Source organism: Synchiropus splendidus, chromosome 5 (genome assembly GCF_027744825.2).
Source record: "Synchiropus splendidus isolate RoL2022-P1 chromosome 5, RoL_Sspl_1.0, whole genome shotgun sequence".
Taxonomy (NCBI): Eukaryota; Metazoa; Chordata; class Actinopteri; order Syngnathiformes; family Callionymidae; genus Synchiropus; species Synchiropus splendidus.
In genome coordinates this window covers 24,910,339-24,933,076 of record NC_071338.1, presented here as the reverse complement: position 1 = coordinate 24,933,076, position 22,738 = coordinate 24,910,339, and the positions used below count along the sequence as shown (strand labels likewise).

At 42.4% G+C, this 22,738-nt stretch overlaps 1 protein-coding gene across 2 annotated transcripts; it reads right to left on the bottom strand.

Annotated features, from left to right (window-relative positions):
• Positions 1–17,315: 17,315 nt before the first annotated feature.
• Positions 17,316–21,744, bottom strand: LOC128759108 (insulin gene enhancer protein ISL-3). Of its 2 annotated transcripts, none has more exons than XM_053865780.1 (6): positions 21,597–21,744; positions 21,331–21,520; positions 20,940–21,202; positions 20,204–20,499; positions 18,844–19,011; positions 17,316–18,770 (listed from the first exon to the last, which is right to left on the bottom strand). In XM_053865780.1, exons 1-6 carry the CDS (start codon positions 21,652–21,654, stop codon positions 18,654–18,656), a joined length of 1,092 nt encoding a protein of 363 aa, XP_053721755.1. In that variant the 5' UTR covers positions 21,655–21,744; the 3' UTR covers positions 17,316–18,653. The 2 variants fall into 2 exon arrangements, with proteins under 2 accessions (XP_053721755.1, XP_053721756.1); XM_053865781.1 differs by having other exon boundaries at positions 20,216–20,499.
• Between the last annotated feature and the right edge of the window lie 994 nt (positions 21,745–22,738).

The following is a 22,738-nucleotide window of genomic DNA, read 5'->3' as shown; positions in this document are numbered from 1 at the left end:
AATCTTCTTCAGACTCGGAAGTTACTGTTGAGTTTTGCTCCCCATCCTCCAGGACTAGGACTTTAGCTGTTAATTCCCAGTAGTATATAGACGGTGGCTATTCAAACACGAGGAGTCAGATTTCTGAAATCACTGAATCACTGTGGGGTTTTTTTTACTGTCCCGAATGTATTGTTAGTACAATTTAAGATGCTTCAGACACTATAGTTAATTGGTTCACTGCACAGTGTCGCAGATTTGAATCCCAAAAATTAAAAGGCTCTGCTGGTTTCCAATGAGAGTAATAAAAATAAAAAGTCAAATGTCCCAATCGAAGGCTGTAACTTAATGAGTCACTGGTCGAAAACTTGTTGGAAAAGATTGTGATTTATTTTTGGCCCAGAACCCAGCAACTAAGGTCTCCACTCGACTGGGTTGACTTCAAAGTCGCTCCTTGGTCCCCCCACCAGTGTTTGCTCTGCCTCCCGTCCACCTTGTAAAACGTCCTCTGTTCTCTGAGTTATAAGCGCGTCGGTACACAAAGTGTCGTCTCATTGTCTGCCTGCAGTCATTTCAGAGGGCGGAGGAATTCGCGCAGCCGGAATCTGCTGCAGCCCAGTTTTGGAAAAACTGTAAAGATAACCGTGGCTGTCAGACATCCGGGTACCTGAGCTGCCTTCAGGACCTTCTGAGCAGCTCGAGCGTGTTACGTCTGTCGCACTTGTTTCCCAATGATCACTCCAAAAGCTACTTCCTTTCCCCAAGTTTCATTTGATAATAATCATTACATCAAAAATATTTTTTTAATTTTCAATTGTGAGCATTGTTGTGATTATTCTTCACAGTTTATTAGGATAATGAAAGATCAATACACTTCTTTATGCATCTCATTATTTGGGGACTTTCAGTTTGACTTGCAGGAAACACTACTTCCTGTTTAGTGAACTTTGGCAGCTACTTCATAATAAAATGTTTGATCATGAACATATAAATGTAGTACTGTTTTTATCATTTAAACAGTTGCATAATGAGGGGGAGAAAATACACAAGGTGTGAGGGGAAAGTGTGAAGGTTTCTTGTGGTGTTGGTCTTCAGCTCAGAAGGACAAAGAGGCAACAGCAAAAGACCTTTTATTTACAAGTAAATCAGAATCACTAGATCTGTTCTCCAAAGAAGGAGCCGTCTCTCACACACATTACATACAGTGTGAATTTTTCATCCTGGTGTGAAAAGAATAAATCCAAAAACTAAATTTGAACATGTTGTTTAGATTTATTGCATCAGTTGAAGACGCTCCATCAAGTGGGCTTGAGTTGCTCAGGTGTTTGACCAGGTTTAATGTAAGTAATAAAAAAAGTGCTTTAAAAACATTCTGTTTTACTGTTTAATGCGAATCAGCGAAGGACATCGGCGATGGAAAATATGATGTAATTAATTCTAAAATAACCTGAATTAATATATTTTTCTTGTCATTTTATAACTTTGTCTTGATAACACAGAAAATAGCAAATGGAATTAAGAGACTTGATTTAATTTCACAGTGAGTGAACAGCCCCCGTGAGGTCACGACGGCTCGGCGGATAGAAAAACAGAGCTTCATTTGAACCGCATCAAGTGAGGCCGACGGTTCCAGCCACCACGTTGTGTAAACTCTGCACCACAAACCGACATGGGAGTGTCTCTGCGCGGCTGCCCCGTAATTACTCCACAGTCTCGTTAAACTCCACTGCACACACTGGACGCTCCGGCCGCGATAAATCAACCAGGAATACAAAGAGATATGAAAAGCAAAGATGTCCATTTGTCTTATCGGGTGTCCTGCCAGTGCTATCCCCTAAATCTCCCCCACAGAAGTCCCTCTGAGCAGGCTAATGCAGGATGACAGGCTGAGAGCAGCCAAGACGTAATATTCTGGTGTCTGGGAGCCAGTGCCACTCTCCGGTTTCAAACCTCTGTGCGCCCGATTCTGGCTCCTTCTGCGCGAAGGACGGTCTGTTTGGATGGTGAAGGAGGATTAGAGAGATGGGCCAGTGATCAGCGGAGTGAGTGTTGGTCTTTGTGCTCCGTCTGTTCCAGGTCTTCGCTCTAACACAGACGGCGCTTGTCTCTATCGCCGTCCTCATCGTGTGCAGGAAAACACTCTCAGCGTTCGCTCGGTGGCTGCTGAGATATAAGTCATCTTTCATTGTTTGGAGATTTATGAACGACGTCCCTGGCCCCGTCCTCTTTATGTGTCTTGGCAGCCAGAAGAGTCGCTGAATTATGCTGTGAAGCTTCACACGCTGGAGAGTGAGCCAGATGCTACTGTGAGGTTCCCCAGATCTGGCTCTGACACACTTCACACACACCTTCAGGTCAGAGCCAAGGCCCTGTGAAGTGCATCGTCTCACGTGTTTGAGAGTGTGGGTCGGCTGGACTCCAGGCTCTCGACCGTGATTTCAAATCTCACCTGGTCACACTGACAATAGGATGGCATTATTACTCTGTATCATTGAATTCATTGCATTTTTCTTTTCTATACTAGACCTGGAAACATCAGTGACCTCAGGAAAGTGTGGCAGCCTCCATGAGCTCAGTGTGAAAATATAGACACTGTCATGTATATGTTTTTTGTTTTACTTATCATGTGCTGATTTTTTGCTCTTTTATTGTAAAAAATAAAATTAAATTAAAATAATAAAAATAAAAATAATCCCAGCGGACATCCTGATTTGAATTACATAAATGGCCGCTGAAATCTTCCTCTAAGTTACGTTTAGAACAGATAAAAAACGTTTAATTGAGATTCAAATTTTGTATTTTTGACTGCCCCAGTTTTAATATGATAAAAAAAATACATAGACATGTTGCGATTATATGGATATAGTGTGTGATTCATCTTTGTCATTATGTTTCAATCATGTATCTTATAATGGTATTTTTTTGGATTCAGAATCACGTATGCTCATGTTTAGGTGTGAACCTCGGGTTGGATGAGCCACCTCTGAACTCGTAATGACATCACATTGCCTTGTGAAGTTCATCTGGAATTGATGCTCTGCACAAAATTGTATGCGATTCATCTGCGTTGTTTGGGCTCCCATTTTGTGCAATAACTGAATCAAAATTTATTATTTTAAACCCTGTTCTTGTTGGTGAATTTTCCCTGTCTTCATACATCGCCTTAAAAGCTGGGCTGTGATTGGACAACGCCACCACATGTCGCCAGAGTCCAGTCCGGAAACGTGTTGCTTGAATTGTGCAGAAAGATCAGGGCAGCGACTGGATGCTAAAATTAATATCTCACATCATTCAAAGTTTCCTGTGAAGTCGATAGTCACGTCTTCACTTCAGCGCTGCGTTTGCTCCACTGAACATTTTTGTTGATGTCAACCTCCTTTGATCTCACGTACAGCTTCCTCCGGGAAGGACCTATTTCGCCCTGTCTCATGACGTGATGCTCCTCTCAGACGCTCTGGTGTTTATTCCCGTCCCTGATATCAGACGTCCTTTTAAAAGTTGCCGCGGACGATGGCCGCCTGTGTACTTTTATCCTCGGAAGACCAAAGAGATCAGCAGTCACATCTCAGCCGTGGTCCAAAACATCATGCGACAGCCCTTCGCTGGATCCGTTCGACAGTCCTTTGAACGCTGCTGTAGAACCTGGTCCTGAAGGGCTTCACCCTCAGATAATAAAAACCTGAATTATTGGTTTGTTTATCGTGCTCTTAAAGCTAAAGTGCATTATTAAACAGAGAGCACATTAAAAGGGGAGTATTGTTAAAAGTGTTTTAAAAATCTTGTAAATCCGGGTAATTTATGTCACTGTGGTGGAGGAGGCACGACCCGGCCGCCTGCTTTTAATTTGCCTGAGTCTCTGCCCTCTGGGCTCTGTACCTGTGATGCCGCCGCCAGACACTGACCACTCTGACCCCCACCTCTGACCGCCCAGGGCTTGAACAGTGGCAGCAGAGAGAGTCACTCTCACACTCCAACCAACGGTTAACATCCATTTACTCCGCTCTCTGAAGCCTTCACTTTCGGAACAGACCGACGAATTTTCTTCCCACGGCTCAGTTATCTTTCTGGCTCAACCATGTCAGCGATATTTCAAGCACCCGCCAGTCTTCCTGAAAGCGTTTCATGTTGAATACAAGGGGGCGTTTGCTACGGGGTGAGACGGTCTGATTCTGTTAATTTCCCTCATTACTTAGTGAAATTAGCGCCAGCTGACCATCTGCCGCACAGAGTGAGCAAATTAATCCGCACATTGGGCTTCAATTTATTCTTACATAAATGGTCACCCACTTCAGTCCTTATATCCTGACTCAAAACTGGAGGGGCCAATACTCACCAAAATATTTATTATTTATTCTGTTTTCATCGAACAAATGTCTCACTAATCCTCAATTGCCAAGTGGTAACTGCTCAAAAGAATTAATGATGTCTGTCTGTCTGTCTGTCCAGACTGGGGATGGTCGAACGTATCTAGAAACGGAATTGTCCCATTACAAGTCCCGCATTGAGCAGAAAAGGGGCGGGGTCAGGCTACTTTCACTGTGCCAGGTGAACCATGAGGTGCGCCGATGATAAAGCGGTTGTCAGTGTCGCTGACCAAAACACTTTCACACAACAGACTCATGTCCAGTACTTGAACATGAACAGGTTGTATTTTAGCCCAGATTCTTGGGAGCGTAGAGAGGTGGATATGATGCCTGACTTCTTTGGCAACAGGTGTCAGCATGGTGTGGTCCTCTGCACAAGGCAGCCTGGCTCAAGCTGTGGTGATCTGGAATTGAATTACTCCTCTGGCAAGCCAATCTCTCTTTTTGCTTCTTTCTTCCATTTTTCTTTTTTTATGTGTCTTCCCAAAAACTGCCGAGCAGGGCGCAAATTTACGAATGTCAGGATGGTAGTGCCTTCCTCACCGTTGGTATGGCCATTTCATTTGTCTACCAAAACTTCATCTCACGTTCAGAGCAGAGTAAACAGCTGAGACAAGTAGCTGAGCAGAGGCACATCTTTTAAGATAAGTTGTCAATTTTTCAGCCAAATCGCTCAATTTGAAGTTGGCTAAGGTAAGAGTTGCGGGAGGAGAGCCATTGTACCCATAGCTTCCCCTACCATCCTGGGATTTGCAAACATGCATCCTGGATGGCTGCCATCTTTGCACTCTGCCTCAAACAACCCCTGGGCTAAAGGAACATAACTAATATGACGCAACACTGAGAAATAGACAGCAGCAAAAGGATATTTCTGGAGTGGGGATCAGTTCAGTTGTCTTATCGGGACTTTAGGGGAAACCAAATGACAAAAAAACTTCCCGCCAAAATGTACCACGAAGCTAGGCTTTTCAGTCACATCATTGAGTTCGACAAACAGTTTCTTCTTTATGGAATCCTAGAAAAGGTTCTGCACATACTGCCCCCAGCTGGGCGGAGTGAATACTGGAACAACCAGAGGGTGTTGAAGAAAGAGGTGCTGCACAGTAGTGGGTGACACGTCGATCAGTGTTTTCAGTGCTGAATAACTGCAATTTAAATCAAGTACAATAGTAGCAATTTAAATCAATTACAATAACCAATTTCAGATCAACCCTGAAGCATAAAGGTGCTTAAATGCTCAAGTTTAAATGTGAAGGAAACTGTAAAGGGAACCACAATACAAAATCCAACCCACTCAAACTGACATCTGTGGCAAAGTTTCTCCACAGAGCTTTCAAGTACCAAATGCCTGACGGGATCTTCTGCCATGACCGGGGGTGGGGTGGGGTGGAGGGAGCACTGTCTCCACCCAGGACCTGTCCCAGCCCCTCTGGGATTTCCTAGGCGAAGCAACAATGGGTCAGAGCTCCTCTTTGTGCGGCTGCCCTCCTTAATCAAACTAGCCAGAGGAGTGATTGGATTTTAATACTGCCGGGCCCACCGTAATGGTGTGATGGACGGGGACTGGTGAATTGGAGCAAGATGTCAGCCCCCCCACAGCCCTCCATTAATGATATTGCTTCATTTCTTAAAGTGGCAGGATCATCCCACCGTGAGGGGATCACTGCGGTTGGTTGGCAACAGAGACCCGACCCGTTTCCTGGTCCCTCATGGTGACCCTTGGTCGGACAGTGTGTTGGTCATGTGACACCCACTTCTAACTTCTTTCAGTTTGTTCTATAAGAGTAAGACATCGTCTCTAAAACAAAGTACTTTTAGCCAGTAAATATATGATGTTTCAGGTATTGTCTCGTGATTACAACCACAAAGGGACCACTTTCTTCTGAGCTCTTTAGGACCTAAACTGGACCAACTCCTAAGTTCACCTTCGTCTGCTGCGTCTCAAACAACACACACATTCAGCTTTACATTTAGCCCCCTACTTTTGTTAGCTTGTTACCATCAAAAGCTTTTTCTTTGAGTCTCAGCTGTCACCTCTCACTGAGATGAGAAATGGTTTGTATTTAATTATTCAAACTGGCTGAACACACAGCACTTTACACACAACTCGTCTGTGTTTTAGTAGATATAGTGGAACAACAAGTCTGGCAGAGAGAAGAACCTGAAGAGAAGCAGTGGTCATTTTCATATTTATGTTTCTGTTTTGCCTGGTATATTTTTGCACATTTGCTTTATGATTATTATTTAAATGTATATTCTTGTCAAATATCTCTGTCTAGATTAATATATTTAGCAATTACTTCTCACTTTAATAAGTCAATTTTATATACTTATGAATTACGCAATTTATGTGTCAATATTACCAGGTTTAAAAAAACAAATTCTTCTTAGTTTTGCACCTCTGACTCTCATCTCCTCATCTCACCTGCACTCCTTCACGATGAACAGAAGTTTTCATTTTGTACGGACGCGGGAGAAAACAGAGCCATCAATCAGAGATGGAACGCTGTTTCTTAAATAACGTGGCAATTATGAGGATTATAATTATATGCTACAGTTCTCATGCCGCCTCAGTCAAAAGTTCAAGTTCAAGCAAACAAAGCGAGCGTTGCTCCTCTTACCGTGAGAGCAGCCGTGACTCATCGATCGACGGCAACAATGGATCTTGTATTTCACCGTCATCAAAGTTTGACTCGGCTCCATCCGACTCCCAAGTCAGGAGGTTAATGAACCAGTAAATCTGAAAGACTTCCGAAAAACATCCCTGACACTGACGTGACCCCGGCGAACGCCGCGCCGTCTCCTTCCCTCGGCCTGCCTTCGGTTTGTTTTGTTTGTTCTTCGCTGACACGTGTTTGTCTTCCTCCGCCAGCTATTGACATGGTCAAAGTGGGGGTGGGGGGTACAGGTGAACCCACGTTGTGTTTTACAGTGAGTCATTGTCGTTGGGGCGGCTCCAGCCTTCCTCTCTCCTCCTAATGGGAGCTGCTGTGTTGTTTTTTTCGGCAGATTTATGAGTGGGTGGGGTCTGGTGATTTACTGGGATCTGACACCGTCTCAGCAGCGAGGCCGACTGTGGCCACTGTGTGTGTTCCAGGTGAGACTGAGGTCTGCGCTGCACTCACACACCGCTCAACGTTTTTAATCCATGTTCTTCTGTTTCACTTGTTTTATTTGGTTTAGTTGGCCATCAACAACCTGATCCTCATTTCACATTTGCTCATCATTTAAACGGAATCAAAAGTACCTTTGTTGGAAGACTGCTCCAAACTGCGTCTCTGGAAGACAAAGCCCTCCTGCAGAGGGAAACTACTTTCAGTCCAGGTGTCATAAATTGTCTTTCAGTTCCACAGATAGAAAGCTTGGTCTTTTAGTTCTTTTTTTCCAGTTCAGTTGAGTTATCTGAGGTAAAGACGACTTGCCCGCTCGTCATACCTGGGTCAGATTAGCTCGTGTTTTCAGTCTCTTCTTCATAACATCATCAACTGTGTCCTGTCAGTTTTATTTGGAGGTAAAATCGTGGCTGTGTGATACGATGAGTGAGCGTGCCTGAGATGTTTGTAGGTTTGGGTCGGCTAAGATGTTCAGAATGTAGTGTTGGTGAGAAGCATTTTTTTGTCAAGGTAGCTGCCTTCACAATGCCCTGCATGATGTCACTGCCCCACTACTCCAACATCATTCTTTCATCCCAAAAGTTGTCACTTCACTACATCACTGTGGGCTTAAAATGTACTTTTCATTTTGCTCATGATGTTGTTAGCATAAAGTGCTAAACCTTTTATGTGCCACACCTTGTATGTTTTGTTTTTGCACCACCACACACAGTATATAGCATTTTTTGAAAGCATCAGGGGAAAAAAATTGGGGCATAAGAGACAGTTGGGAACTCAAACTTTTCTGTGTGGGGACGAGCTTTTCTATGATGAGTCTCTCGAAGGTGACTAAGCTCTGCACTCTTTTGTCTCATCTCACGGCGCGATTGATGACTGTCAGAAATGATGAGAGCGATTATTTGAAAAATACGTTGTTGTCTTCTGGTTCAGCAGAGCGACCTGAGAGTTACCAGAACTACCGTATTTCCCAGACTATAGAGTGCACTGGAATATTTGCAGCACCCACTAAATTGAAGAACTAAAATAGATCTTGTTCATACATAAGTCTATAAGCTGCGGTCGCAGTGGTGCTGTCTGCACCGTAGAAAGGTCAGTGGTGCAACTGGCTTAACTTGTTTTGAAAATGGGGTCCAGCATCGAGAATGACTCATGGAACAAACTTGGCAATGTTTTGAAGTTGAATCATGAACTCCTCACATCTTTTATTTACATTAAAGTGCTCAAAATGTGCTGTTATTTTCCAGCATATCAGACGTTCCAACACTACAGCCGGTCTCAGCTGCTGCTTCTCATTTCAGGTCCACCAGGAGATTGACTCTGTTGGCGGAGCTGCGGACATGCGGGCGAAAACATTCAATAAAAAACCTGTGATTTCATCGTTTTGATGTGACAAGGCTAAATATTTCGGCAGCATGATGCTCTTTAGCCCGTAAAAATCCATATATTGTTAGTCATGGTATCAGCCGCAGGGTTCAGACAGCAAAAAGAAAGTAGTGGCTTACAGTCTGGAAATTACGGCACTCGAGTTAAGGATTAATTTCCTAGTTATAGATTCCTCCCGCCCATGACCTGATCCTCATCCATTCATCTAGCGACAGCGTACAGTATTTCAATAGAACCAAAAGGTTCAGGAAACTGTCTCTTTCACACTCTTTCAACTGGCGGCTTCTGAAGCTAACCTCACTAGCGTACGAGCAGCTTATTACATCATGAAGTCAGCTGACATGCGACATGGGACGGAGGTCATGATGTGGTCTGAGGTTTCCGCTGTGTCGTCTCAATACTGGGATCTTTTAATGGCCCTTTAAATATGTGCGTTCCATACATGACGGTAAAAACAGCTTGAAAACAGGCCGAAGGGAAAATCTGTTTTCCTTTCGATCAACCGAGCGCTTCACCGCCGCCTTGTTACGGAGCTTTTAAGGGATAATATGTGGATGTTTACTCACCCTGTCACTTTTCTGTGAAAGCGCTCTCAAACGATGGATGGCTGGTGGAGATGTTGACGTTGGCCTTTAATTAGAAGCAGCGTCACCTCGCTGCAGAGATGATTAAACTCTTGTCACCTCCATGTTGAATTGGCCGCGTCCCATCCCAGATGAATTGCTCTTTAAATTCTCAGAGCGAACACCTCACCAGGAGGGAGAGGACGTTATTTAATAGCACCAGGAGCTGAGTTTCACGTGATCATCTGGAGTCTGGGTCGAAACGGTGTGATGTTTTCAGACGTTCCCTCAGAACAGAACCGGCCCAGAGATGAAAGTTTGGAAAGTCATTGTTTCTGCTGCACCAATGCAGCAGGAAGAAAAGCTCCCACTCGTAGCTCTGCATTCCATCAGCCTGTCAGGAGAAAGCTCAGGAGACTCCAGGAGCTTAGAGTCTGTCCCTCTGGTTCCTTCCCTGGTGGGCCGGGTCGCGTCGGACCTAGCAGAACCCCGACAGTATTCACACATGTTGCTCAGTAACAGCCTGTTCTCCAGGACCTCCAGTGAGAGGCGATAACGACTGACTGAGGGTTGCAAACTTTGTTGTGAGGATTTCATCATCTCTTTATTTTAGGATCCTTAAACTCAGGGGAAGTCAGAAACATCAAGTATTTCTCGTGTTGTGGTCCGAGGGGAGGCATGTGTTGAGATCCAAGAATCGTGAAAAATCATTCCCACCGACGGAGACAGCCACGAGTGTGAGTCCCGAAGAACGACAAATCAGGGACACAGAGTAACAGGAGAGTCTCAGTGGCGCATGTTCACCCCTCCATGTCTCTGTCTCTTCTCTTATCTCTTATCCACCTATGACTGGTTCAGTGCAACTACTCCTCCCTCTACATTGACCTCTCTTTATCTCTACTACCCTTCTCTTCCTCTACCACTGCCTCATCCATCCATCCACCAATCCATCCTCCATGACGATTCATCTCTCCCGCCCTTCCATCCAACCTTCAAGTCCATCTCCTCCTTCATGGCCATCAAGGATTCAAACCATGGCTCCGATATCTTGCTCTGTCTTCATCCATCCATTCTCCTCCTCTAGTCTCTCTAGCTCAGTCCTATATCTGTCCTTCCCTACGTTCATCTCACTGACTTTCCTTCCTGCTTGTTCTAGCTCCCCATCCATCCGTCATCCCTCTGTTTTCTCTCTTTCTCTACCATCCATCCATCCTACCAAGTTTGACTCTACATACAGCCCACTATATTTGACTCCTTCCATTCATCCATGCATAAATTCATCCATCCACTCACCCATGTTTATCTCTCCATCAGTTCTTCCTTCTTTTCATTTTTTCTCTCTCGGTCATCCATCCATCTATCAATCCATGTCTCGGTCGATAGATTCATCCGTCCATCCCTTCACCTATGCCACCCTGTTGGTCTTACCACACATCTGTCCATCCATCCATCCATCCATCCAACCATCTATGGATCTACTAAACTATCCTTTCACAAGTCCACCCATGCATATCTTCAACCATCAATCCATTCATCCAAACATCCATCCATATCTACTTCTACCTCTTCATTCTTGAGTCCAGACATCTTTCAACCCACTGCTATAATGATGTTACGTCCTCCATCATTCCCCCATCTGTCTTTCATTCTTTGTTTCTTTCTGTCATTCACCCATTCTTCCACTCTTCACACCTCGATCCCACCATCCTTCCATTCATTTCCCGCCTCCCACCAGCTGTCTCTTTTTTGTTCTCTCATCTTTGCACTTTTCTGTCCAGTTAACTTGACATTTGGACTTCCGTGCTCATATTTTCATATATTGCTGAAGACGTTTGTCGTCTCTCCCAGACATGTGAAGTCAGGGCTGCCGGGAAAGAGAAAAACAGTTATTTAAAAAAAAAAAAAAAAAGCTGCAGATCGAAACGTGGCAACAATTTCACTGGTACTTTTAATTAACGTAATGATTTCCATCCAGGCACCTTTCCTTGCCGTCGCTAACAATTGTTTTTTCTTTTAGAATGGAGTTTAACTGCTGAGTCTGGAGTACTCCAAGTTAGCGCAACTGAAGCTGACGGTAGTGCATAATTCATTTGCGTCATGATAATTGTTATTGTATTTTTATAATATAGAAAATGTGCTCACACTTTGGCGGAAACACAAACACACACACCAAGAGCCACAGTGAACAAAACCAACACAGCCATTTTTAAAATCAATCCAAAACTCCATTAAAAGCTTGTCGTCGTCACAGTCCAGCTGCAACTGTTGTTATAAATCGTCTCCCAAACATCTGGATACATTCTCATATTTGTAAAACTTCCATTACTGTAATAAAGATTCTGTCCGTCTGTTTTTTCACAGTAATGCCGCCTGATTTCTCGCTTGTAAAGGACTCCGGATGAAAGAGTCCGCTGAAGGAATCAAGTGTTAATTGTAAAATGCAACGAACAAACAATCCATTAGCCCAAATGAAAGCGTGAAATTTAACGTCTAGGAGTGTTTTTTACAGTCGTCTGCTCTCACTGAAGTGTTTTTGACTTTCTCCCAGTTCATTTGAACAACTGTCTGAACAGGGAACTGTTTGAAGTGTGATTGTTCTCATATATATATATATATATATATATATATATATATATATATATATATATATATATATATATATATATATATATATATATATATACATACTTCTTCTTCTGATAATGTGTTAATGTGTCATATAGGAATTTATTCACTTCTTTTCTAATAAAAATAATAATAATAATAATAATAATATAAAAGGAATATGGGATTCTCCAATTACTAAAGATGAATACAACTACATACATTGTTTTTCATTTTGAATTGATGTCTCATTTTTCTGGACATGCTTTCATGACATTATTGAAGTATTCTTGAAATTATTTAAAGAGTAAACAAAATAAAATAATTATATTTACTCAACATATAAATAATAGATTACCAGAATCCCTTAATAATAATAATAATAACAATAATAATAATAATAATAATAATAATAATAATAATAATAATAATAATAATAATAATAATAATAATAATGTCATTTTGATTCCATGCAGTATTTTTAACTTTTGCTTTTTGTATGATTACAGTCAAAGAGAACTGTAAAGCATTAATAATAATAATATAATAGGGGGTTATTTCCATTTTCCCAATTATTATTATTATTATTTTTGTTATTATTCAAATCTTTCTGTTTTATGTTGGATTCTGTTTTCCCTCAATTATTTCAAGCTCACAAGTTTTTACATCTTTACTTCATTACTTTTTAACACTTGCTTTTGGTGAAATAAATTGTTTTTAATGATACTTGGCGGCCACACTGTTTTATTTCACATTTTGAGGTTGTTTTACTATTTCTATCCTTGATTATATTCACATTTTGTTGAGTCATACACTTACTGTTCCACTGACAACATTCACTAACTTCTAAACATTTTGTTGAAATTATTCTCCGACTTTTCCTGATAGAACCAACAGGAGAACTGATTTTTAATGCTAATCTACTTCAATCTGTGTTTGTAGTGATCTGTTAACATTTGTATTTTCAGTATAATGTTGCGAGCACATTCTGTGCGCTGTTTTCCTTCTGAGATTTCCAAGCATCCGAGCTGACGGTTGTTTGAAGATCTAATGTGAGCTCCATCATCATCCACCTCTGAAGACGCAGGAGGAGCACGAGCCACATGAAGTGTGTCAGTCAGAAGTGGGCGTGGCCCCGGCTCACCGGGTGATCTAATTACTTACACCCTCCATCAATTAGAGAATTACATCACAGCGTTAAATGGAGTTTCCTCTCAATCATTCATGAAACGGTGTCACAGCCGCTCGCAGCGTCTCGTTGCAGTGTGGCAACTCCACACATGCAGAGTTCACAGTTCGCCATAAATAATGAGCGGCTTAATTGACACAGCATTCCGGGGTCGGAGGTCGCGGGTATAAAGTTGGCGCCAATTATTGTTTGGTCGTATGAGGGGGGGGGCGCCGTCAAGACCCAAACATGGTTCAGATTAATGAAGTGTATAACCATCGCTTCTGTCTGGCTTGTTCTGCACTCGGACTCGGCTTCTGAACGACGCCCCCTGTGTCCGAACCGTGTGTGTCTTATTAGCCATTAGCAAACATGTTAGCACATTATGAGCCCAAACATGCCGTTGAGCAAGTATTCAGTCAACATAACGGTCGTTTTTTACGGTCATTTCAGTTTGTAGTTTTCTCCTTGTGCTTGAGTGAGTTTCCCTCAGCTACTCCTTCTTCTTCATCCCAAAACATACAGTGATAAATAGCAAAAGAGTCTAGAGCTTTGGTCTTTTGTGTCTCCCTCTGTTTAGCTCAGGCACTCAGGTTTGGTCCCACACAGGGGTTTAGTGATGACTCTCTGTTGTCTATCAGTGTCGCTCGACTTAGTAGTGCTACCTGTGACTTGGAGAACCCTAGAATCAATACGCCGTGAAAGGATTCTACAGTTTCATCAACAGAACAAAAAAAACACAAGCGTAGCACGTGCTACTGTTGCCGCACAGCTAGCTCTTTAGTGAACTAGCTGTCACCAACAACCTCCACGGAGGAAACCCTAGAAAACGTGTTTGATCCCCAGTGAACTGATTGTGGGGCAACTAGCGTGTTTGTTTGGGTTGTAGTGGAGTGAGGAGACGCCCACTGGCTGGTGCGATACATCATGAGGCCTTGGGATCCCAGAACCAGGAGAACAGACTCACTTTATTCCGTTTGTTCCCTTCATTGTGACTGTCATAGCGTTGAATGCTAATATTAGTGGTGAAAATAGAGCTGTAACCACGGTTGATAGCTAACACGTGTTGAGGTCGACCCTGTCTTCAAACCCATCAAGTGATGCTTTAACTTCAAGTCATTTTCACTTTCTGCCCCTAAAATCTCTGAAGCTAAGCTGTTCAATCATAGCCTTTTATCTCTTGTTACTTTGATGTTTCCTTCGTCTACTGTTGCTGCTCTATTTTTACTGAAGCAATTCAGCGCCTTCACTTCTCATTTTAGCTTGTGTAATTCACATATTTCATCATTCAATTTTGTTTTATGTTATTTCCCCCTGACACATCATTCTGATTCTGGCACGAGAATGGCATCAACAACAACAACGACAACGACGACACATAAGCAGCTGTAGAGAGTGCGGACCCCCTGTTGAAGTTAAAAAGCTTCAGTCATCTCGACAGTGAAGTCATCGGCTTCATGTGCCTGCATCACTGCCTCACCAACACAGCGAGTCCGGACAAGTGCTCTCCATGGAAGTGATATTTTAGCGTCTCCCGTGCTGGAAACTGTATTAGAAAGAAGTGAGATGCTGATACGTTTCAAACCAACCTTCGGTTACTCTGTGTCTGATTCATCGATCATCATGATAGTTTTCTCTGAGCTCTCGATAATTACCTTCTGACTCATCATGTTCAGCGCCTTGATGCAAACTCGATAGATCAAACTGAAAAACGTGATCACAGCTGATGTATCTCATCTAGCACCTTGGACTTTCTCTTCTGAGCATTGTAAATTGCATTGTGATTTAAATAGATGCCTATATTTAATATAAAATGTATAAATAATCCATGTCGTGGCAGCGTCATCCGTGATGACCTTTGCACCTGTGATTCTCCTACACTGAAATATGCCGTGGGTTTTCTGTTTTATGACACGCTTGAGTTAACTGCTGCCTTGAACGCACCACCATGGAAACAGGGGATTATTTTGTGAGACTAAATGAGCAGCACAGTGAGGACACGGCACCGACTGTATGATAATAACAATGTGAGTCAGTAGCTCAGCTGCAAATGTTCTGAAAGGACTGCATGAGGTGAATCATTTCTAACTGTGTCTATCACTCACATAAAACAATAAGTCAGTTTTCCTCCATTAATTTGCCATAGACAATAAATAAACTGTCTTTGACGCGTTGTTTACTCACTGTTGATTTGGGTTTCAGTTGAATAACAAAGGTTTTATGCGCTGATGAATGAGAATGATTTAACTTTGTCCAAAGGGATCTTGGCTTTAACATAAACATTAAATCATTTGGTATTTTGCTCACTTATAAACAGATTGGTTTAACTGATGTTTCACTGCCCAGCGCACATACATGCTCTAACAATGAATTAGAATCAAGTGAATGGCTTTGAATCCGTTGACGTCCGTAGGGTGACGCTGTTATTTTATGACTTCTCTCCCTAAGTCAGCGCTCTTTATTAGTGAACTCGAAGTGGTGATTAAAAAGATGCACTATTTTTCACAATAGATTATTAATTGATAGCTTTCGTTTTTGTTTTAATAATTTGACTCTAAGTAAATAATACATTCCCATAGAAAGTCGACATATATTTCCTTCAAAATAATTATTTCCGGTCTTTTAAATAAACTAATTTTCCATTCGTCCTTTTTGGATTTCTCTCGTGCTTCTTTCTGCAGTCGCGTTGGGGGATGAAGAGGGGTGAAATATAAACACAATTCAATTATCTGTTTTGGAAACAGTCCGTGGCCCCTCGTGATTCTGGGCCGGAGGAGAGCTAATGTGGCCACATTCTTGCGCGTAAACGCTATTGTTATTCCCCGCTTATCTCCGCGTTATCTTCGACTAGTCGCATTGTTTACTTATCTGTTTTTGAACTGGCTCAATTACAAATCTATTATCGTCTTTTGTGCTCCCCGATTGCGTGTTTCAGTCTTGTGAGAAATTGCGTGGGTTTGACAAACTGACCAAAAATATAACTTCATTTCCGAGCGTTGTGATTAGTGACGTCATTTCGGTTTAATGTAATTAATTCGGGAATTGACTTAAGCATTTTCTGGGGATCTGTCAGAGGATAAAGGGGGTCAGTCTTGACCGGGGGTCTTGACCTGCTCGCAATAACGCAATTCACTGAAGGAAAATAAACCTTAGAGGAGAAGTGACCCTTTACGATCCGCGCGCCTGCGTGTGTGTGTGTGTGTGTGTGTGTGTGTCAGCGGTTTGTTGTGGCTTCAGCTCGCTTGCAGGTGATGCCAGAAGCAGATAAGAAGGTCGCGGATCTGCTCGCCGTCTAGACCAGACTGTGACTCAACCAGACGAACTGGACTGAGCACAATTCACAACAGATTTTTGCCCCTAAGACACCAAATGACCACTGTTCCTATTCGACATCACCGAGAGGAGAAAGCTGCAGATGGATGTCAGCGATAAGGACGCGAGGAGCTCCAGGCCGGCAGAGACGATGCTGAGGGCCCGGAGGGAGAGCCGGATCAGCGCGCGCGCGCGATGTGTGGCCCCTTCTGGGGGACCACTCTGAACTCACGTTCGTTAATAGCCAACGTGACTCTGACAACCGAGGGCATCATTGTGAGATTAAACGTTTTCAAGATTAAAAAGCGACGTCATATTAGGTATCTATAGAGATAGAGAGATCAATCGAAAGCGCTTGCGTGATTCATGAAACGGGATATTAAATTCTATATTTCTCAGCCTAGGAGGAGGTGCGTGGCTTGACTTTCGGGACGAATTTGCCATGTTGTGAACTTGCAAGGTTTGACGACCTATTAACCGTTAACACACTTTCACGTGTAAGACTTTTGTTTTTCTTCAACATTTTAAATTCCGAGTCTCTCAAAATCCTCTAAAAATACATGTCTATCTTTATATCTACAACAATATTTACCACCGATGATTTTGATAGCTATTTAAGACCAAAATTCAATACTATCAGCGATCCGAAAATGAATAGTTAAAGACAATTATGCGATAATCGCGTTTCATTTCATTGTGACATTTGAACTGCTGAGTCAGCGATATTTACACAATAGTTTCCCGAGATAATTCGTTGTCTTGCTCTGGAAACCGCATGTAAGCACATTCGTTTCATGGTTTAAAATATACACTTTATATTTCAGAATGTCTTGTGCAGCATTTCAACCCCACTGGTTTGTTCAATTATGAATTATGATCAATATACTGATATTTTTGTCACGTATTATACGCAATTCCTGGTAGCCATCGAGTCAGATTGGGGCTTTCCGAATTTAAAATATCAAGCTGAAAAAATATCGGAAAAATGAAGTTGCAATTTGCGTCTGCTAGTAAAACACCGTTAGCCAGGTTTAATATTTACTTTCATTGATATACTTTGGAGGAAAACGGTATTTCAGTGCACATTTTTCGATGAGTATCTTGTCTTTATAAATTGTTTTTGTTCTTTAAGAAAGGTAAGTGAGGTAGTAAGTGAGTCTGAGCTGATAGGTTAAAATGACAATAGACAAATTTCACGCATGATTACTAATATTCAGGACCATTTCTGACGATTTACTTGAAGTGTTTTTAAAAAAAAACAGAACAGTTTGCGTGTTTAATCATGGTTCTGCAGTAATGCAGACCGTTTTTTGCACTGTTATTACGGTAATACATTGCACCTGTGATTTACATTACTGAATTACTTCGCAATCAAAATCATATTTCTCGGGTTCTTGTAATGTTTAGACGCGGAATATTTCTATATTAACGCCGGCAAATGTTTCTTTCGTATCTTAAATCGTGAATTAAGAAACTACCCTAAACATTTCCTCTCTTCTGGATCAATTATTTTGTTTATATTCGTTATATTTATATCTATTTTCGAGCGGAAATGTAGCTTTCCTGCATTTGTTTTGTGTATCTATCAGCATCGTGTTCGGTTACTCATGCGAGCTTTCACTGCTCTGATCGATTTGACGCAGAATTTCAATGAACTCGAACGAAATTTCGTCAAAGGTTGTGGATGAAATCTGCAAAGACTGTTTCAGTATCCATTTTTATTGTCTTGATCAGTTAATAATCCCTTTACGAATCTTCCCTAACAATAAATAATATAACAATAATTTACTTTCTTTTGTCCGAGAAGCTCCAACAAGCTGCACATTTAAGATGAAGACGTTATTTTACAGGATGAAGAAGTAACGACGGGCTTTTCATGCTCGAGTATCAAAAAACAAATCGTCGAGGAAACGAGACACAAAATGATCACAATGACGTCGAAGGGTTCGGTTCTGGAAAAAAAAAATGGTTCCGGTCTGGTGTAAATCCATGGAGAGGTTCTTCTGTACATCTCCTCTCTCTCTCATGCAAATCCACAGTAAAGCTCCTCCAGAGGGGGAAAAACTCTTCTCTCGGTGGTGTGATGGTCACATGCAGGGGGGGTCATGCTGCAAATGGACTTGCAGGGCAGCAGGAGGGGAGGGGGGGCTCTGGCGGAAAGAGGGGTTCACGTCTCCACCGGACTCGGTACCATACTGTTGGGGGTGTCCGGTAACTGCGAGGATAACGATGTGACGTCGCTGCCCGAAGAGTTCCCGAGTGATCCCGATTCAGAGAAGGACACCTGAGAGTGAGATCGACAGGGTCAGAACCAGAGTGTGGTGGGGGTCACCATGACAAGCGGGTCAGACACGCACCAGTTGTTGGAAGGCCGGCTGGTCCAGGTCACTCTGCAGGGCGAACTCACTCAGGGCCTTCCACGGGGGCTGGTAGGTCTGGACCTCCACCGGGTTCCCCTGCACCGTGCTTTCGTGTCGGATTGGACTTCCGGCGACCAGCGGAGTACCAGTCAGTCCCTGCAGGTTCTGAATGAACAAGACAACCGCTATAACGCTTTGTATTTCACTGCTGCACCAGACAACAGCAACACAGACAGTTTCACTGATTCTTTTTTGGAATATTTTCTCATTTTGTTTTGTACAATGCAATTATGGCACTATATAGTTGCGGTGTTTTTAAGTGGCGAATTAATGATACCGTTTCAAATGCCGTATAAAAAATATCTGATAGTTGAAATGACATTTAAATAAACTCCGATGAAAGATCAAGATATTATCTGGGTACACACGACTATCCGTTTCATTTTTAGTCATTTTCACAGTCAAAGTTTCAGGTTTATAGAGCTTTTAAAAATATTCTGAATAAATAATATTAAAATAGAACAATGGAAAGACCGATTTTAAATCTTGTTTTTTTCTATTTATTATTTAATAAATGCCTATATACCTGTTTAATTTTATTTTTACGTCTACAACACAGGCTCAAACAGTTGATTCTGTAACACTGATCATTAACAATAAATCACAGATCGAAACATATAAATCAGTATTGATTGTGAACTCCAGCACTGTAAATTATAGTAGCAAAAAAAGATGGCACGTTTAGTCAACCTAGCATTCTACGGTTATGTTGTCAAAGTGTTTGGAAAAAAATATCTGCAGAAATAATTTTCATTTAAATTATAAGGCGCCTGGTCAAAAGACATGGTCAAAAGAGACATTGTATTAATGAACATGTCCTCATATTCATGTCGCAGATGGAATGCAAATGATAATAAGAATAACCCAAGCCGGCGAATCAAATTCCTTTAAATAAGTGTTTACATAACAATTGAAATGATGACAATATATTCATTAAGATGAAAAGAATATCGCAGTTTCTGGTTTCTAATGGTATTTGTAGTACAAAAATAACGAATGACATTTTGCGTTAGTGTGATTCTTTGGCCCCGAAAATAATACTGGAACGATGCCATTGTACAGTAAAATAATACTGAGAAAAATCGTAATATGAATCTTCAAAACAGCTATTAAAAATAGATTGTTTCTCAGAAGAAAGAGTTAAAATAGTTATCCGAGTACATTTGTGAATTCTGGTGGATTTCCAGTATCTGTTCCGATTTAGTTAATGACGTTAACTGAGATGTAAATATTTATTTCCACACACACAGACACGCAGAGACGAGAATTTTGGAAGTAATCGAGTGGTCAAACTTACGAAGATGCTTACAGTCTTATCACTGTGCTGCTGCTGCTGGAGCTGCTTGATCAGCAGCGACTTCTTCTTGTCCTTGCAGCGCTTGTTCTGGAACCAGACCCGGATGACCCGCGGACTCAGTCCCGTCATCTCCACCAGCTGCTCCTTCATCAGCGCGTCCGGCCTCGGGTTGGCGTTGTAGCAGGTCCGCAGCGTGTGCAGCTGCTTCTCGTTCAGCACCGTCCGGACCCGCGTGGTCTTCTCCGACTGCTTGTGGACGTGGTTCCGATGCGGGGCCTGCCGCACCGCCACCGGGTCTGCAGGAGCCAGCAAGAGCTCGGTAAGACGCTGGATTTTTTTCTTCTTCTTTTCAACACTATAACTCCTGTCACTGACGTCATCGCTCAATTTATCACCTATATTTATGTCTTAAACGTTCACAATTTCGGGTCCTTCTTTCCAGAGAGTGTGTTGCAGAGGAGAGTCACACGCTGAAGCAGATTATTGAGATCATAGCAGCGGAGCAGGAGCCTTCTAATGGGATCAATTATGAAATTAGCCTGCGACACACACACACAAGCGCCTCAATCGAATAAAACGCGACTAACTTTTCTTTCAATGTATTTACGCGTTTGAGCTGAAGCAGCTAACATGAGCTGAAGTAGCATAACATTACGTCATCAATTGAATGGAAACGTTCGTTCTATTCTACGTTCTCGATTGGACCGGTAAAAGAAAATAAGAGCTGAACAATGACCTGCCAGGTGCAGCGGTCTGTTGTTGTGGATGTGTCCGGGGCTGATGGGGCTCCCGGCGGAGCCTCGCTCCAGCAGCAGGCTGTGGTCCGCCCGGCACAGAAGCTCGTCCTCCCGCAGCGAGAACTCGTCTCCCGGCAGAAGCTGCCGGCTACACACCGAGCACCGAAAGCACTCGATGTGGTAGACGTTATCCCGGGCTCGCATCACCAAATCGCTGCTGCTGAACCCCAAATTGCATTTTGCGCACTTTATTCCAAACAGCCTGCGAGAGGTGAAGAGGCGTTAAATAACGGTGGTGAAAATGACCTTTTCATTTGAAATAAATCTGCTTGAATAACAGCAAGACCCTAGTGAGCTGCTGCCAAGTTTCATTTCTCCAAAAGTTATTACCTTACATAGTCTCTTTTGCAATAGGTCTTTCCGTCCCGGACGAAGCAAGTGCAGGTCTCGTCCAGGTACTGGCTGCACTCGGCGCACTTGAGGCAGGCGGCGTGCCACTCCAGGTCCGGGGAGACCCGCAGAATATACTGGTCATGGATCTGACTTCCACATCCCACACACATGGCGAATCCTGGCTTCTCTGCAAACCAACCGACAAAGAGTGGCGTGTTTTCTGATCGATGCGACTCAGCGGCATCACTACGAACGGGACTTACTTTTGGAATGATCCCCCATATCACCCAAGAAAGAAGAGCTGAAAATAATATCCACCATACAGGAAGGATGAAGGGGCTGCGGTCAGAGCGGAAAAAAAAGAGGAGAAGTCGGTCTGGCCCTTCGGCTTCCTCCCTGATAACTTGTGTCCGTCCGGACTGGAGGGGGGCCCGATGAGTCTACAGGGTCCCACCAGCGGAGCCGCTGACGTCATGACGTCACCGCCGCACTCGCCAATCACTCCGCGGCTCCGCTGTCAACCTGGGAGCCAATACATCCACTATATTTACGAGTCCGGAGCAGTGGAAGAGGACGGACATCGACGAACGTGATGTCAGTCTTTCTTTAAAATACACCTTTTAGGAATCGACGATCGCCTAAAGCGGATCAATACTTAACTTAAAAAACGGTTGTAGTGTGTTTATTGTCTAAACAAAGACTTGTAGTTATTTTCTAATTGTGCAAGATGAAATCTGATTTTCCGCTTTAGCTGTTTTTATTAGAGAAAGGAAAATGACATTTAAATTTTAATAATATTAATAATTTTTCAAAAGTCAGGATTTTTTTTATTACAAACGTTAAAAGCTAAAAATAGACTCATAATCTTAAAACGACCCGAAGTTGTGCTCCTTTTATTTCAGTAATAGTCATTCGCCGCTTCCCAGGCTGCTTTCTGTTTTAGGACGCCATCTGTCGGACAAATATTGAATTACAACCAGAAAGTTCTTCAACTCGAATTTGGTTATATGCGACGTAATTTTTTAAAAAAATGGAGATTTGACTCATACTCCTAATCTAGTTAGTCTAAATCCCCCCATCATGCTGTTGAAATTATTAGTGCCTGTATGTCTTTTTACAGTTTAAGTGGACCAAGACAAGCGCATGCCACAAATACGCGACTAAAATGCAGAGCTGCACTTCCTGTTTTTATTGAGACTCAATAAGAGGTCATTATATCAGGATTAGCATTTTTATCAGACGTTCTGCCGAATGCTTTGTAAGATCATCAGAGTCTGCATTTAAAACCATATCATCCGATGTTCTAATGCACTCGAGCATTTTTGTTTCATTTGTGATTGGTCACTTAAACTGTCTCCTTCCAAGACGTTTTTTTCTTATTAAATCAAGATGTATTAAATGTCCT